At 43.9% G+C, this 17,029-nt stretch overlaps 1 protein-coding gene across 5 annotated transcripts in view; it reads left to right on the top strand.

Annotated features, from left to right (window-relative positions):
- The window catches only part of LNX1 (ligand of numb-protein X 1), a 121,312-nt gene that overhangs the window by 67,467 nt on the left and 36,816 nt on the right, over nt 1-17,029 (top strand). For all 5 annotated transcript variants that reach the window (XM_028744381.2, XM_028744384.2, XM_028744382.2 and 2 more), the window contains 2 exons: nt 14,357-14,598; nt 16,433-16,588. In XM_028744381.2, coding sequence (XP_028600214.2) covers nt 14,357-14,598; nt 16,433-16,588 — 398 coding nt within the window. The remainder of the gene's footprint in view (nt 1-14,356; nt 14,599-16,432; nt 16,589-17,029) is intronic.

Below are 17,029 nucleotides of genomic sequence, written 5' to 3'. Positions count from 1 at the left end.
CGCCAACAAGGGGACTTCCAAACATTTGTTGCTACTGTTAGACAGACAGTTCTTGAAGCAGGATGTCCTCATTAACCCTTGCAAGGGTTTTGACCTACTATTACTTTACAAGCACAAAGCTCCCCCTAATTCCCATGGGGATTCCACTTATCCACCCAGCTAGGAGGAAACGAAACAAGGATTTACTCCCTTCTTCCAGCTGGACGATGTGGTTTGTCAGTGATTGAATCAACATGCTGGTCACTCACTATACACTATGATATCTGTAAGAAGTCATAACATGGAGATACATGACCTAAACATGGGGGGAAAGCTAGCTACCCTAAATTACTTACTGGTAAAAAATAATAATGAACCCTAATTCAGACCAGATACACATTCTGAGAATATGTTTCACTCCCTGCTTCTCTGTCATCAAATTTCATCCTTTGCAATCTATCTTCAATATCCAGGTCAGTTATTTGATGGCTGCTGTATCAAATAACTCCTTGAAATATACGAAAAGTCTCTTGGGGGGTGTCTTTTCGTTTGCAATTAATGCAAACTTATTTTCATCCAGGTTTCTCCAGCTATTGGTTGTTGAGATGTTTCCGCCGCTCAGTAAATACATGCTGACAAGCAATTAAAAATCTATACCCTGGGATGCCATGCAGTGCCACTGAGCATCAGGGGAGCTTTGCAGACAATGGTGAGAATTCCTGCTTAATGGAAGGAGTCTGCTTTGTGTGTCCTGTGCCATGGAAGGCCAGGGGAACAAAAATAGCATTTGGCAGGCATGCACACTTCTACCACTTCAGAGTGGTTTGTACACATCAGTTATGCTTCATAGCTCCTGTTTTCCACATGTGACTATGCGGATGGCTTTTGTTTTGTTTAAATGAGAAATAATGCATGATTGGGGGGAGAAATGCTGTTTTTCCTCCTGTTTTCGCTCAACATATCCCGTGGCTTAAAATGGTTTGACTCTCATTCTCTCACCCCAGATAATTCTGGGAACTGTAGCAGTCTGAAGAAGCAGCTAGCAGCTTATCAAACTAAGATTCTCAGGAAGCTTTGGGATAATAATAATATAATAATAATAATAAATCTTTATTGTCATTGCCCCCTCTCGGGGACAACGAAATTACCATGAGAGCAGTGGTTCCCAACCTTTTTTGGGCCATGCCCCACCTAAGCATCTCTAAAATGCTGGTGCCCCACCCCCGTGACATATAATTCTTATTATTCAAAAAAAAGTGAACTATTCCTGTGGAGGAAGCCTAAAAGGCCATTACTTGGTCTAAAGAAGCTTCCAAATCCCCCCCCCCCTTAAAAATCAAATTGCTCTCCTATGGGGCGTGTGCCCCACATTGGGAACCATGGCATTAGAGTGAGGGCTCTAATGCCATCCCACACCTGTGCTTTCTAGGCATGGGTCTGAGCGGTTTTGCCTTTCCCCTGTCGCTTTTTCCTGGAAAGCCTTCTCTATAGTAATAAATCGGAGCAAGCAGTAGTCCCTGGAATACCCGGTTGCCATTTGCTCCGATTTAGTGCTAAACTGCAGGTTTCCCCGGGGGAAAGCTGTGGGCAAATGGAAGTGTGGATAGGCCCTTTAAAGAGGTCCGGCACCGAGGGCCTTCTGGCGGTTCCCTCACTGCGAGAAGCCAAGTTACAGTGAACCAAGCAGAGGGCCTTCTCGGTTGTGGCACCCGCCCTGTGGAATGCCCTCCCACCAGATGTCAAAGAGAAAAACAACTACCAGACTTTTAGAAGACATCTGAAGGCAGCCCTCTTTAGGGAAGCTTTTAATGTTTGATGCATTACTGTATTTTAATATTTTGTTGGAAGCTGCCTAGAGTGACTGGGGAAGCCCAGGCAGATGGGCAGGGTATAAATAACAAATTATTATTATTATTATTATTATTATTATTATTATTATTATTATTATTATTATTTAGTGTAGACAGCATATCTACCAGACCCATAGGCCCTAAGATCACTCCGTCATCTGCACCAGTTCCTAGGGAAGGAAATAGTACCCATTGGCAGAGAGTCTCTTTCTTTTCAATTTCGCTCACAAGAAAATACCAACCAGCCTCTTCCCACAGCCCCTTGGAAGATGGGGATGCTGATGATTACGTTTATATCCCACCTTCCCTCCAAGGTGCTTAAGGTGGCATACATGATTTCCTTTCTCTCCATGTTATCCTCGCAGCAACCGTGTGAGGGCGGTGGTGGTGACTGGTCCAGTGAACTTTATGGCCAAGTGAGGTCTTGAACCCTGGTCTCCCAAGTTCTAGTCCAGCACTCCAACTCCCACACCACACTGGCCATGAAGACACATCAAGAAATGCTGCCATTAGGGTGAAAAATATTCCCCTATCCCCAGTGCTATTCTTCTAGAAAAAGAGGTACCAGAACTCACTATGAACACCTCCCTCGTTCTCTGAGAATGGCAGTGGCGCCCATCTGAGAGGTGCCGGAACTGAGTTCCTGAGAGCTGAATAAATAGCCCTGCCGGACGCGGGTGGCGCTGTGGGTTAAACCACAGAGTCTAGGACTTGCTGATCAGAAGGTTGGCGGTTTGAATCCCCGCGATGGGGTGAGCTTCCATTGCTCGGTCCCTGCTCCTGCCAACCTAGCAGTTTGAAAGCACATCAAAGTGCAAGTAGATAAATAGATACTGTTCTGGCGGGAAGGTAAATGGCGTTTCCGTGCACTGCTCTGGTTCGCCAGAAGCAACTTAGTCATGCTGGCCACATGACCCGGAAGCTGTACACCGGCTCCTTCGGCCAATAAAGCGAGATGAACGCCGCAACCCCAGAGTCGGTCATAACTGGACCTAACAATCAGGAGTCCCTTTACCTTTACCTTTATCTCTGATATATGGGGATAGATTTGGCATTTCTGTCTGTTGCAGCACCTGGTCCTTGTTTTTGTGTCTCCGTTATGTGACCTGTTGTTGCTGGTGAGTAGCAGTTTTATTTTTAGGGGTGTTTAAGTGAGGGCTTTCCTGCTACTCAAAGCCGGTGCGAAGGAAATGTCCAAAAATGGCTGTGGATCCTTAATGATACATTGGAGCTATACATGACAACAAATGGCGTTCTGTCACTATTCTGCCCTGTAATATGCAATTTCTGGATACCAATTTGACCTACTTAATCTGCTTCTTTACTTTACTGGATGGGTGTTATGGTCTGAGAAACCCATAAGATGTGCATCTCTGTTGAATGGACCAGAAGTACAGAGGGGGTTGTACCTTAGAGCTTGGATGTAGGCCATGGATTTTGTGGTGTGTTCTGGATAGTAGCTGGAAGCATGTAGATATGTGTAGAGGTTAGTAGGCTTCTAATATAAGGTGGTGCTTATAGGTCCATCATGTTAATAGCACCGCAGTACCCAGAAAGTACATACCTTTTGTATGGACTAATCCTGGCCTTGTTTGGTGGGGCAAAAGTTATCAGACATTTTGTGATCTTCTGAGATGCCTCCTGTCTGTGAGTCCAGAAGACACCTAAAGAAAACAGTTACTGAAGAAAATGTTGGTGGATGAAAGATGATAACTTAGGCCAGGGCTTTTATTTTTTCAGGGGAAACTCAATTCAGGCACCTCTCTGATGGGTGCCATTGCCATTCTAAAAGAATGAGGGAGGTGTTCATTGTGAGTTCCAGCTCTTTTTCTAGAAAAATAGCACTGCGCTAGGCCCATGGCAAACAGAAAAATCCAACAGCAGTATGTCATTGCATGAAATAGCAAGTTTGAAAGTGAATTTGCAGAGAAGTACTGTAGTGTCTATATTGCTTTTGTGTCTGGAAGTGGGAGAGTTTGCAACTTAATTTGCGGAAGCAGGAAAGTAAATGTTAAAGCATATTTTAAAGTGAAGCCTTTGGGGAATTGGGGAGACACACACTTGCTAATATAACTATTCCAATCTATGCTAGAAGGAAGAGAAGAAAAATAAATAGTCTAAGGAAACGAGATATATCCATGGGTATAAAGACTTCAGCCTGTGCTCAATCTTGTTTTTAGTCAGAATTTTGGAGCTGTTTGCAAATGGACACCATGAGGGCTAGTGGCTTGTGTGTTATTTTTGTTTTTTTCAAAAGAGAAAGCTAAGATTCTCAGGGTAAAAAAAATCCAGAGTTTCCCCATCTGGGACATTATAAGGAATAGTGCTTTCTATGATAGATCTAAGAGCATTATATATCTAAAAGCTGGTCATTTTGGGAGGATTAGCCATCTGTGTTGACAGGCTGTTACAGCTATACTTACAGAAAGCAAGTAGGATTTGTTTTAAATATGTCTGCATTCATTCTGTCAGCACATCAGATGCTTGATGCAGGACATGAGAGTGAAAGTCACTCCCATCCAAAGGTGATGGCTTTGGAATATGTGTGCAGTCCATTGGGGATACTCATGAGTAGAATAACAGATATATAATGGCCTTAGGGCAGCTTGATTTGGGTACATTGAGAAACAGAAGTGTGTTCTAGTCTGGTCAATGCCTGGATAAGAGACTGCCAGGGTTATCCATGTATGCTGCTCTGAGCTTCCTCAAAGAAAAGTAAGATATGCAGGGGCATTGCTATGTCCTTAAAAAATTCAGGTCAGGGGCCTGAGACCAATATTTGCATAACATTTGCACATACTAATTTATTTCCAGATAAATTGAAGCAAATTTCAGAGGGAAAGCAACCCTGTAAGCAACATATTATTTTAAATTAAAGTTTTTAGAAAGCCAGGTGAAGAGGCAGGAAGTCTGGGTCCAGGTGCAGAAGAACCAAGGATCGGGGTCCCTGAGTTGCTCCATTAGCAATGCCCCCTGGATATTTGTAAAGAGCTGTCCATTTTCTGGATTGCCTGCTCAGTGGCGAAAGTTTGTGGAGAGAAACAATGGGTGGTAAGCAGCTGCTTTTGACTCAGGGTAGACCACCTTGGAATTTATCAACACGCCTGAGTCAGGACCATTGATTTCAACAGGTCTCCTCTGAGTAAGGCTTAGTTGAATGCCACACAATACGTGGTTACTTTCTACCCAGGCAATGAAGGAAAAATCCCCAAATATTTGTGTCAGTGAGACTTCTCTAAAACCAGTAAAGAAAAGAAAATATAAAATATTTAGGTTGGTATGGTGTGTCAGAATAACTGACACAGACGATATCGCTCTCATTTTCTGAGCAGGAAAGCTACAGAGACTCTCCAGCTCAAGGGAAGTGGGGTGATGGGAGAATCAGACGTTCTGCTGTCTCCTCAACATGGCGGCTGCATCCCTTCGCAGCATCCCCTCTCTACCTTCTTCCTGCCCCACCATCATGGAAACCTAGGAAGTCGCTTCATCATAGTCACACCCTATCTCAATATTGTCTACACCTGTCAGTGGCTCTCCAAGGTTTCAGGCATCAGCTTTATCCAGCCCTCTCTGGGAACACCAGGGATTGAGCCGGAGACCTTCTACACTCAAGGCAGGTGTACTCCCCTCATAGATGACACTCGTGGACCTGTCAGCTTTGGCAATGTGAGCCTACAGTTCAAGAAGGACTGTGACGATATTTTCATGTGTTCTCAGTTTGAAAATAAGCCATGTTGGGCAACATTTGGGAAACCATGAATCATGATTTAAAATAAAAAAATTAAGGAAATGTTTCAGACAGCATCATGAAGGCAAGAAACAATTTGTTCAAATGTGGTGTGTGGTATTAATCTGAGGCTTCCACATTCAAGTCATGTGGCTAAGATTGGAGTAGAAATCTACTGTTTCTTGACAGACAGACAGAAAGAGAGAGAGAGAGAATTTTCTTCCTTCTAAACCAAGGAGCCCCTGCTGTGCCAGGGTTATAGGCTCATGCTGTCATTCACTTTTGTTCTTAAAAAGGTTCTTTGCAAGTTGCTAGAGGTCAGATTGCGAATTGATCAGGTCAGGAGAATCACTGTCTGTCTTTTCTTCCTTTTTTTTGGTTTTTAATTAAAAACCTTTATTTGCAATATTTCCTCTTCATCCATCTCACGTCCTTCTCACCGGCAACTTGGCAACTGATTTACATCTTTAAACTTTTAACCAACCCTTTGCAGGCGCGTTAACGACGGGATTCGATGTGCTTTCTTTGGACAACGTGGGTTATTTACTGCTCATTACTATTGGGACGTGCTGTCCGTTGAAATGTCGATACCTAAAAGAGCCAGTGGGGGATGAAGGTCGGAGGTATTAAGGTCACAGAGGTCAGAGGTAAATGTCACTAAATCCAGACTTCTGGGAGGCTATTAACACCATGTTCCGTCAAATGCAGAAGTGTAAAGACAGTGTTCAATTGTTTGCAGTGATCTGCCTGGGGCTTCTCTCAGCATCTCGGAGCAACTAGAGCCAGGAGGCCAGTGAAGTCTGGAGCCTAATCTTTAAAAGATGCTTCGAACCAAGCCCAGGGCACTTAAAAACTATTCAATGCTTCAAATGTGGTCACTGCTGCCCCAATTGTGTATTGGCACATGCTTCCCAAATCGGCATCCCTGAACTAAGAGGTTTTAGATGGCATTTAGATGGTAAGAAACCCATTGGGACCTGATATAATCCAAAACTTGTAGAAGCACTGCAAGGTTAACACGAAATGTCAAAGGAAGTATAGAAAGAAGGAGTACGTCATCACAGCTCAGAGGGGCATGCCAATGTTTTTGAATGTTCAGCATGAATGTATAATACTAGCAGGATGCTCACAAAATGCTAGGAATGTGGAGGGAAATGTACCTCCGTTGCACATAAAAGGTCCTAGATTTAATTCTGGCATCTCTAGGTTGGGGTTGGACCAGACTCCAGTCTGTACTCTGGAGAGTCGCTACCAGTCAGTGTAGTCAATATTGAGCTAAATGGACCAGTGGCTTGTCCCTAAAATAGGCTATAGTTTCTAAGTACAAGAAGGGCTTCCACAGAATCATTAAAGCTCATTCTGTAACTCCTGTAACACAGGCGCATATCTTTGCTAATTTCAGTTTGCAAGAACACAGGTTTCTTATACCAGATCCATCTAGCCAAGTATAGCTAAAAAGTGGTGTAGTGTTTTGTTCATGAATCTGGGGCTTGCATCATGGCTGCAAGGAAGGGATTGGAAGCTTTTGCTTCCACTTTCAGCTAGTCACAGTTTAGTGTTGTATTGGAACCCTAAACTACACTTAGGGTAATCTTAACTAGAGTTTAGAGGAACAAGTGGACTTTACAAACCACAGTTTGAGACTAATGTGTTTCAGTAAACTGTAGTTAAGACTGACCACACTTTATTGGGGGGAGGTGTTTTTGGACTAATGATAAAATGTAATTAACTGTGCTGGAGAAGGAGGGACAAGGAAACAGGCAAGCCTGAGGTCTGTGCACATAACACTAAACGGAATTCAGTACTGAGTCTAAATACAAGATGGGGGACACCTGGCTTGAGAGCAGTACATGTGAAAAGGATCTAGGAGTCAGCTAAAAAAGCCAATGCAATTCTGGGCTGCATCAATAGGAGTATAGTATCTAGATCAAGGGAAGTAATAGTGCCACTGTATTCTGCTCTGGTCAGACCTCACCTGGAGTACTGTGTCCAGTTCTGGGCACCACAGTTCAAGAAGGACACTGACAAACTGGAACGTGTCCAGAGGAGGGCAACCAAAATGGTCAAAGGCCTGGAAACGATGCCTTATGAGGAACGGCTAAGGGAGCTGGGCATGTTTAGCCTGGAGAAGAGGAGGTTAAGGGGTGATATGATAGCCATGTTCAAATATATAAAAGGATGTCACATAGAGGAGGGAGAAAGGTTGTTTTCTGCTGCTCCAGAGAAGCGGACATGGAGCAATGGATCCAAACTACAAGAAAGAAGATTCCACCTAAACATTAGGAAGAACTTCCTGACAGTAAGAGCTGTTCGACAGTGGAATTTGCTGCCAAGGAGTGTGGTGGAGTCTCCTTCTTTGGAGGTCTTTAAGCAGAGGCTTGACAACCATATGTCAGGAGTGCTCTGATGGTGTTTCCTGCTTGGCAGGGGGTTGGACTTGATGGCCCTTGTGGTCTATTCCAACTCTATGATTCTATGATTCTATGATAAACTAGATCAATAGATAGTGATTGGTTGGTGGAGATGCTGTTAAGTCTGGGGTTATGGTTGTGGCAGCATCAGTGGTGACATGTTCCGTCCCAAGCCACAACACAGAGTTCTTTTTGCTGTACTGAATACCTTCTGCAAACATAGTGATACTCTATTTTCACCATTTACCTTTTCCACATTTGGCCCTGCAAACTGCTTTTGACAGTCCTTTCTGTACAGCTTGAAATATGTTGTTTGAAAAAGGGGTATCCTCCCATCCTCCCACCAAAATTAAGAACTTTCCAAAATCTACATGTTGTCGACTGGATATAAAGCTTTGCTGGATATGAGAAGCTAGTTGCACAATTTCTCTGAGTTTTGATCTAAATTGTTTGGATTTAAAGTTTGGCTCCCCACCCCCTAAGAAATGGTTCCGTTTCCCACCCTACCCAAGGGATTGTAGAATAACACAGATTCATGCCCAATCAAGCAAGACATTAGAAGCTTTCAGATTATATTGGCAATGTACTGTGAAACAGCCATGCATTTTAAGAGCATTTGTTCCAGTTTCTTATTTTTTAATACTTCATAATAACTATAGCAATATTATCTTCATGGGACAAACAGGCACACCCTCTCTTGCTTTGTTTTTTTAAGTAAAGATGATTGAGCCTTTTGGCATCCATCCCTTTGGCCTGTAGCCTGTGGTGCATTGACTGAGAATACAGGAGGCTTTGCAGGCATAATCGCATATCCTTAGCTGTTGCAGGAGTAGGGCACAATCCCTCTGCTATCGGTCACAAACAACATCTTGCTGGGGCAAAGGTTGGTGCTGTGTAGTAGAAAATAAGCAGGGAAGTTCTAGCTCTTTGTTGTTTAGTTGTTTAGTCGCGTCTGACTCTTCGTGACCCCCTGGACCAGAGCACACCAGGCACTCCTGTCTTCCACTGCCTCCCGCAGTTTGGTCAAACTCATGCTGGTAGCTTCGAGAACACTGTCCAACCATCTCGTCCTCTGTCGTCCCCTTCTTCTTGTGCCCTCAATCTTTCCCAACATCAGGGTCTTTTCCAGGGAGTCTTCTCTTCTCATGAGGTGGCCAATGTATTGGAGCCTCAGCTTCAGGATCTGTCCTTCCAGTTTACACATGCCTTTTTCCTCACACTACAGGGATAATATCACTGGCCTACCTTATAGGTTTGTGTGGATTGCTGAGGTGATGCATATAAAGCTTTTTTCATGTTGCGGAGCTTGAATTGGAGACCACATGATCCGTTGATGGGGCTCTTCAGCTGAGATAGGACCCCCCCCACACACACACCAGCATCAGAATGACAGCATTCCTCCCTATCTATTTACAATTCACTTTGGGGGAAGCAAAATGAGGAACCTGCTAGGGACCAAACAGCTCGAACCAAGGACATAAATGCTTTCTTACCTGTGCACCAAGCAGCAGCAACTGATGACCCAAGCTGCTTCACACAAATGTGGCAGGTAATAAATAGGCCCATGGCCAGGCAAATAGCTGTTGGGGACACAACATCATTGGGATCATGTCTGGTCAGGCGTTATGTCTACCATATGGCTGCACTCATGTGGGAACGCTGCCAAAGGAGGTCCTTCTCAAACTATCTGATGTGATGCATCAACCATTTCTTCCCACCCCATGTGCCAGAGACCAATACCATATTTGATCCCTGAAGCATCCCACCCAACCTGAACTGTAGTGGACTTGTTGATGACCAGCAGCTGATGGTTTGCAGATCACCACCAGTCTGTGGACCACCATTCCAGGTAGTACTGGTTTGCAGCATCTGAATGAGCTTCCTTTTGAACCAAGGACAAATAAAAGCTGTTGATGGGCACTGTCAGAGAGGTGATGCTGTTCAGTAGCAGAAATATTATTAGCAGTGTCATTAAGTTGTTTCTTAATGGCCTGTTTTGGAAGGCAGACAATTAAGCCATATGGAAATTAAGCAGGAACTGTTCCAATGTGATCAAACTTAGCCATGCACCACTGTTCTTTTTAAGAGAGGAATTTGTTGGCTTAATCCTGTTTTCTTTTATCTAAGCAGTGTCAGCATAAGTAGTCTCTGAAAGGCAGCAGTAGCTGCTGTGGCAGATAGTGTTAGACGTTTGAGATACATATGTTTGTCTGAAAGGAGTAATGCATGTTCCTGGGGCTTCCCACCATATAAATACACAACAAAATAGTCGTTATTTGCAGTGGCTTACATATGGTGTAGGGACGTGGGTGGTGCTGTGGGTTAAACCACAGAGCCTCAGACTTGCCGATCAGAAGGTCAGCAGTTCGAATCCCTGCAACGGGGTGAGCTCCCGTTGCTCGGTCCCTGCTCCTGCCAACCTAGCAGTTTGAAAGTACGTCAAAGTGCAAGTAGATAAATAGGTACCACTCTGGCGGGAAGGTAAATGGTGTTTCCATGCGCTGCTCTGGTTCTCCAGAAGCGGCTTGGTCATGCTGGCCAGATGACCCGGAAGCTGTACACCAGCTCCCTCGGCCAATAAAGCAAGATGAGCGCCGCAACCCCAGAGTCGGTCACGACTGGACCTGACGGTCAGGGGTCCCTTTACTTTACATATGGTGTACATGAGAGTTGTCACCAACATTTAGTCTAAAGTTACTTTCAAAATAAGTGCAGTGGGTCTTGACTAGGAAAAACATCATAATCATTCTACTTAACATTTGTATAGCACTTTGCTATGTTCAAAGTGTTGTGCATGCATTCTTTAGTTGTAATCCACACAACAATCCTGTAAATGTTACAAAGTAAATATAAGTCAGTGCTTTAGATGGAGAGACTTCAGTTAAGGTATAGTGTGTCTTGCCCAGCAACTCCTAGTGAAAACACCTTTTCATGTGTCAGTGACAGATGCTTGTAGGAGCATCCTTCAAAAGTGGTGCTACTAATTTAAGTGGTGGAGTGGACATTTGGAAGCAGCTGCCATGGAGCTTAGGTGTGAGCCAGCCCTGAAAGGCAAAGAAAGAAGTGGCTGGGCAGAAACAGAACGGGGAGGAACAAGTTCAGCTAGGGAGCAGCACGGCAGAAAGCACTCTTCATTAGGCAGTTCGCTGGCATGCATTCCATACATTAAAGCAGCATTGTCTTATTAAGGGCTACCGCTGTTTCAGGAGTTCCTTCACAGAGGACATTTGTATGAAAGTCATTGGCTAACCTTAGCCAAGAGAACAATAACAGAAAAGAGAACAATAACAGAAAGTGGGGCAAGCCCATTAGAGACTGATTAAAAAACGGAATTCATTGCAAGCAGGAGCATGTTTTGAACCTTTGCAGTGGCAGAATGAGGTTGGTTCTGGAGATAAGTGACAGGCAATTTCCTCAGAGTGGCCTGGTTTTTATGGTTATTGTGCGACTCTCATTAAGGATTCAATTCATCTTGAATGCTCCTCGTGGTGAGGCAGTCAGGCAGTTCTCAGAGTGCGAAAACCGTGTGCGCATGCATGAGCAAGAGAGATTTTTTTTGCCATAGAGGATTGCTTCCATGTAACAGTAAGCTGTGAAAATGACTGTGTGTGTACGCATTTGAATAATATTTGTTTAAATTCCGGGTCTTCTGAGCCATGTCACTATCTCTTTGCAGACTCAGCCTCTGAATTGGTGAGTTGCAAGTTGTGTAGCTATGACCGTTCACGCTCTATTAAACCACAGAGCCTAGTACTTGCCGATCAGAAGGTCGGCAGTTCGAATCCCCATGACGGGGTGAGCTCCCGTTGCTCGGTCCCTGCTCCTGCCAACCTAGCAGTTCGAAAGCACGTCAAAGTGCAAGTAGATAAATAGGTACCACTCCAGCAGGAAGGTAAACGGCATTTCCGTGCACTGCTCTGGTTCGCCAGAAGCGGCTTAGTCATGCTGGCCACATGACCCGGAAGCTGTACGCCGGCTCCCTCGGCCAATAAAGCGAGGTGAGCGCCGCAACCCCAGAGTCGGCCAAGACTAGACCTAATGGTCAGGGGTCCCTTTACCTTTACCTTTAAGTTGTGTAGCTATGACCGTTCACTTTCCTGTCTCAGAATCTTGTGGAGTTCTTCCAGTCGTCTCTTCCAGCTGCAATTCCCCGAGTGGTCCCTTTTCCCAGGGAGCTCTGAGGGTGTTTGTTTGTCACAATCAAGCGGTGTATGAATTTTATGAAATAAAATAAATAGTTATACTATGGAGATCACTCCCATGGGAGGCAGGGATGCCTATTAACTTATATGGCTTTGAAAGAGGATATACAAATTCATTGAAGATAAGGCTATCCAGGAAGATGACTATGCTTTGCTTCACAGTTGGAGGCAGCATGTTGCCAATTACTGGAAACCACAGGCGCAGAGAGTACTCTTGCACTTGGCTTTTGCGTGGGAGCTTCCCACGGGCAGCTGGTTGGCTGCAGTGTGAACAGGATGCTGGACTAAGTAGGCCTGATCCAGCAGGCTCTTCTTACGTCCTTGCACTAAATTTAAAAAAGAGAATATGTTGTGTGTGTGTACGCCTGTGTATTCATGTGTATTTTTCATAATAACCAGATGTGTTGGTTGTTGGGATACTGCTGGGAAGACAGACAGGCCCCCAGCTGGCTCCAGCCACCGGCCGGCAGCCGGTCTCCCTCGGAACAGCATCAAACAGCGACACGAGCCCCAGATACGTTTAGAGACCCATGCACGCTCTGACAGCAGAGTGTGTAAATCACCTCACAGCAGAAGAGGCGGACAGAGAGATGTGCAAGCATATTTGTACAGCACTTTATTTAGCATAGTTCAGGAACAAAGGAAAACATGTCTGCATCCCTTTGTCTCTGGCAAAACAGCAGTAAGCAAAAGCAACATACCTTGGGTTATGTACTTAATTCGTTCTGGAGGTCCGTTCTTAACCTGAAACTGTTCTTAACCTGAAGCACCACTTTAGCTAATGGGGCCTCCTGCCGCCGCCGGAGCACAATTTCTGTTCTCATCCTGAAGCAAAGTTCTTAACCTGAAGCACTATTTCTGGCTTAGCAAAGTGTGTAACCTGAAGCAAATATAACCTGAAGCGTATGTAACCCGAGGTACCACTGTACAACGGAAGTTCCCAGCAGACTGTGCTGGATGTAAACAGGCATGTGATACACAACAGTCATGCCTGACCCTTTTAAAGTGGAACGGAACTATACCCTAACATAGGTGTGCTTGGGAATAATGCATGTGACTGGGGGAAGAGGGACTGTCCCTTTGTCCCTCCTTAAATGGTGCCCCTGCATTGTCTGCCTTCTTGCTTTTCTTGGAATCATAGAGTTGCTTTTCTTGCCATAGAATCATAGAGTTGGAGGGCCATCTAGTCCAAGCCCCTGCAATGCAAGAATCTTTCACCCAACGCAGGGCTGAAACCTACAGCCCTGGGATTAAGAGTCTCATGCTCTGCCGACTGAGCTAGGGAGCTTGAAAATGAACATATATGACCAGAGGGCAGGTGGGGAGCCTACATGGGAGAGACTTTTGTTACCAGGCCTAAACCTATGACCCTCCGAAGCATCCCAACTCTCACTAAGAGGCAGGTGGATCAACAAGGAAGGCCTGTTTCAGTGAGCTTATGGGAAAGCCTTTTGCAAAGGCGGTGGGAACACTGAATCTGGAAGGCAGATGCAACGGCACTCGCAAAGTGACGGCTGCTATGACAGACACTGTTTGTCATGGTGTCGAGCCCAGCAGCCTCCTATGTGTGTGGCTTTTTCTTTCCCCAAACGTAAGCTGACATAGACAAGCTTTCGTGCCTCACACTGCCCTCTTTCATTAGCCAAAGACAAAGAGCTGATTATAGGCTCCGTTCTTTGTTGTGATCAGTCACCTGCCTCTCTGTTTCCTATGCAGTGGAACTGCAGCCACAAACAGGCCTGTGTTGCTAGAATGGGGCTCTTCATCAAAAAGTAGACTTTTCACGTGAATTAATAACTTAATCCATTATGATTAGATGTCCCCTTCCCCTTCCCTCTCCTATTTAGTTCTGGGGAAACATGACATGCCAAAAATCTTTTCATAGTGTTGCTCACTGTCCAGTCTAATTTATTGTTTAATAAAATGAATTCATGTTAACTGCTGGGCCTTGTTATTGTTAACTTAATATGAGGAAAGCTAACAGTCTGCTCAGAAAACTGAACATGGTAAGATAGAGTCATCTTTTCTTTTTTCTGTCCTATGTTGTTTCTGGTCAAACAGTTTTTGTGAATTTCGCCTCATTAAAAAAAAAAAGAACCCCCAAACACTATTGTCTGTCTCCATTTGCCTCAAGTAGATCTGAACAGTTTTCACAACATGATGTTTCTCTTTCCCTCCTTTGTTTAGGTGTAAAGGAGCATCTCATTACGGCCTTACCAAGGAACGAAAACGGCGTTCGCAGGATGGATCTCCCGATTCTAATGCCCCTTTAACTGTAGCTGCCCTTGGCCCTGAGCTCTCTGCTTCTGCCACCATCGCCTTAATGACAGATGAGCCAGGCCTAATCAATCCAGCCTTTAGCACCACCTCAGAAGACAGCCAGTCAGGAGCCACCTCTGCAGATCTCCACAGAAGCAACCAAACTAGAAGTAAGAACCAGAGAGAAGCTCCTCAGTTTTTGCCCGCTTCTCCCTGAATGACCCCTCTTCTGTCATATATACTTGTCAGAAGACATTTCATACTTTTTGGGGAGCAGAAAAAAACTGATATTAAACTGTGGGGGTCTTGAGATCCTAGCAGAGCAATCCAGATCTCAGGGTTGGGTTTTGGGGGCGTTGGGTCTGTGATGGCACCAAATTGGGGGGACAGAGTGCCTTAGGATCCAGTGAATTCATGCAAGCTCTGCTCTGCCTCCATGAATATCCCATTTTGGTGTTCTGTGCTGGCTATTGCTGGTGGCAACATTCCATGTACCACACTTACCATGAAAGCCATGGGAACCTCTATAGTGATTGACGCAGCCCCCAGGCTGGTGTGTGCAAGCGCATCCTAACACCCTCCAGCAGCACAGATCAGGGGTTAAGGTTGCTCTATAAATCAGCTAATAGTCACACAATGTACAAAATAACACAAATTTTCGGTGGGAAGAGTGCTACCAATGTTCTAGACAGCAAAAGCAGGAAGGCGTCATGAAACATTCGAAATCAAATTCTGATATGATCTCATTGATGACGAAATACTTGAGATTTCACTATGGCGTGGGGCATTTTAACAGCACAAACATACCCAACCTTACATTTCTCCATTCATTTTGCATATATAGAGATGTCACAAAAGCAGCCAAAGGCTTTGTAATACTGCGTTGGGGTGGTAGAATGAGAATAATGAGATGCACAAGCTGCACAAGAAGTGCAGGAATTTCTCAAGTCATGTGCCTTACCTGAACTGTCAAATACCGTAAAGAAGCGAGTCATTTTGTATGTCTTTCACCTCCGCATATACTTCTGTGTGACATCTGGCAATGCAGTCCCAGCTTTTGTTATCGATTCTAGCTCAGTGTTATCTGAGCATCACATATCACTACATAACAATATCCAGTTTTCGGCATGGTTATCTGATCATGGGCCCACAGAATCTCTCCTTTTTATGAGTTATTACTGATACCATATGAAATCTGTGAACAAAATTGGAAACATAGAGAATTGCTGTCAAAAAAGTGCCAAACGTTTTTGAACCAGAAAATGCACCGATTCAGGAAAATAGTCTACCCTTTCAGAAACCTACAAGAAACATTGAAAAATCAGTTCAGCTTTTTCCTAGCAGTAGTACTGGCTTATATATATTGTTGATTTTTATCTTTCAACTTGGAATCCGTTTGTTTATTATCAACCCTAAAGAAAAGGAGGAATGTGTTACGGATTCATTAGGCCACATTTATAATAGTGGGTATTGTTTGAAGAATAACAATTTGGCCTTTAAAGACACATTGTTATGACTTAGTACTGCTTTTTGAAAATAAAGAGGATAATAGACTATTCCAGCAAATTCAGGGAAGGAGTAACAGCAATGAAGACTCTCAATCGCCCCCCCCCACCCCGCTTTTCTTTTCTTTTGCAATCATGTGACTTTGGCATGGCATTAATATTATTACAAATGCTTCAGTTATATGAACTACACTGTTCAGAGTGAAATTCTGCTGTGCCAGTGCAAAATTATTGCTTTTGGGGACTATTGTGGAATTGCTAATCAATATTAAGCCCTGCAAGTCCATTTTGGGGGACCACAGGTACGAAATAAGAGGGTGGGAGGATATATGTAACTGTGAAGCAAGGGCAAAAGTGTCTCTCTCTGTGTGTGTGTATTCCTTTAATAGTTCTCAGAACATTCCTTTAATAGTTCTCAGAACAAGTATTTAGGTCTTTATCCCAAACCTACATAATTTTATTCCTTTTAAAAATAAATCTCTCTCTCCCTTTGCTGCAGCTCGACATTTTGAACGTTCTTCTATAAGGAGCAGGTCTTTTAAAAAAATAAACAGAGCTTTTAGTGTTCTTCGGAGGACAAAAAGTGGGAGTGCCGTTGCTAACCACGCCGAGAGGGAGAGGGAGAGTGTTGACCATTTGGTTGCCTTGGAGGAAGGTAATAATTTTTATTCTTAAAATGTTATCTTTTTAAATAGTTGATAGTTTAATTTTAACATATGAAAACAGAAAATACTTTGTGGGAAATTGTATAGGAATCTTGTGAATGCTAAATTCTTGAGCCAGAAGTTAAAGATGTTATTCTGTGCAACAAGCTCCATAGAAACTTATAATAAAAATAAAAATAAAAAATACCCCACCCATCTGGCTGGGTTGCTGTAACGTACCTTTCCTTACAGCTTTCACAAGACAGTTTGTTATTGATGGTGTCTTTGGTGTGGGTGAACTTAGATTTCTGCTTAGTGTTTGTTTCTTTTTCCTTGGGTAAAATGAACTAAAAAAAAATATTCTTCACCATTAGAGGTGAGAATAGGTTTTCTTCCATGGATAGTGGAAGGACCAGCACACCTATGAGGCAGACATACAAGGGCCAGCACGC

This window comes from Podarcis muralis, chromosome 9, assembly GCF_964188315.1.
Source record: "Podarcis muralis chromosome 9, rPodMur119.hap1.1, whole genome shotgun sequence".
NCBI lineage: Eukaryota > Metazoa > Chordata > Lepidosauria > Squamata > Lacertidae > Podarcis > Podarcis muralis.
The sequence above is the reverse complement of the archived record's forward strand: the minus strand, read 5'-3'. Positions and strand labels throughout refer to the sequence as shown.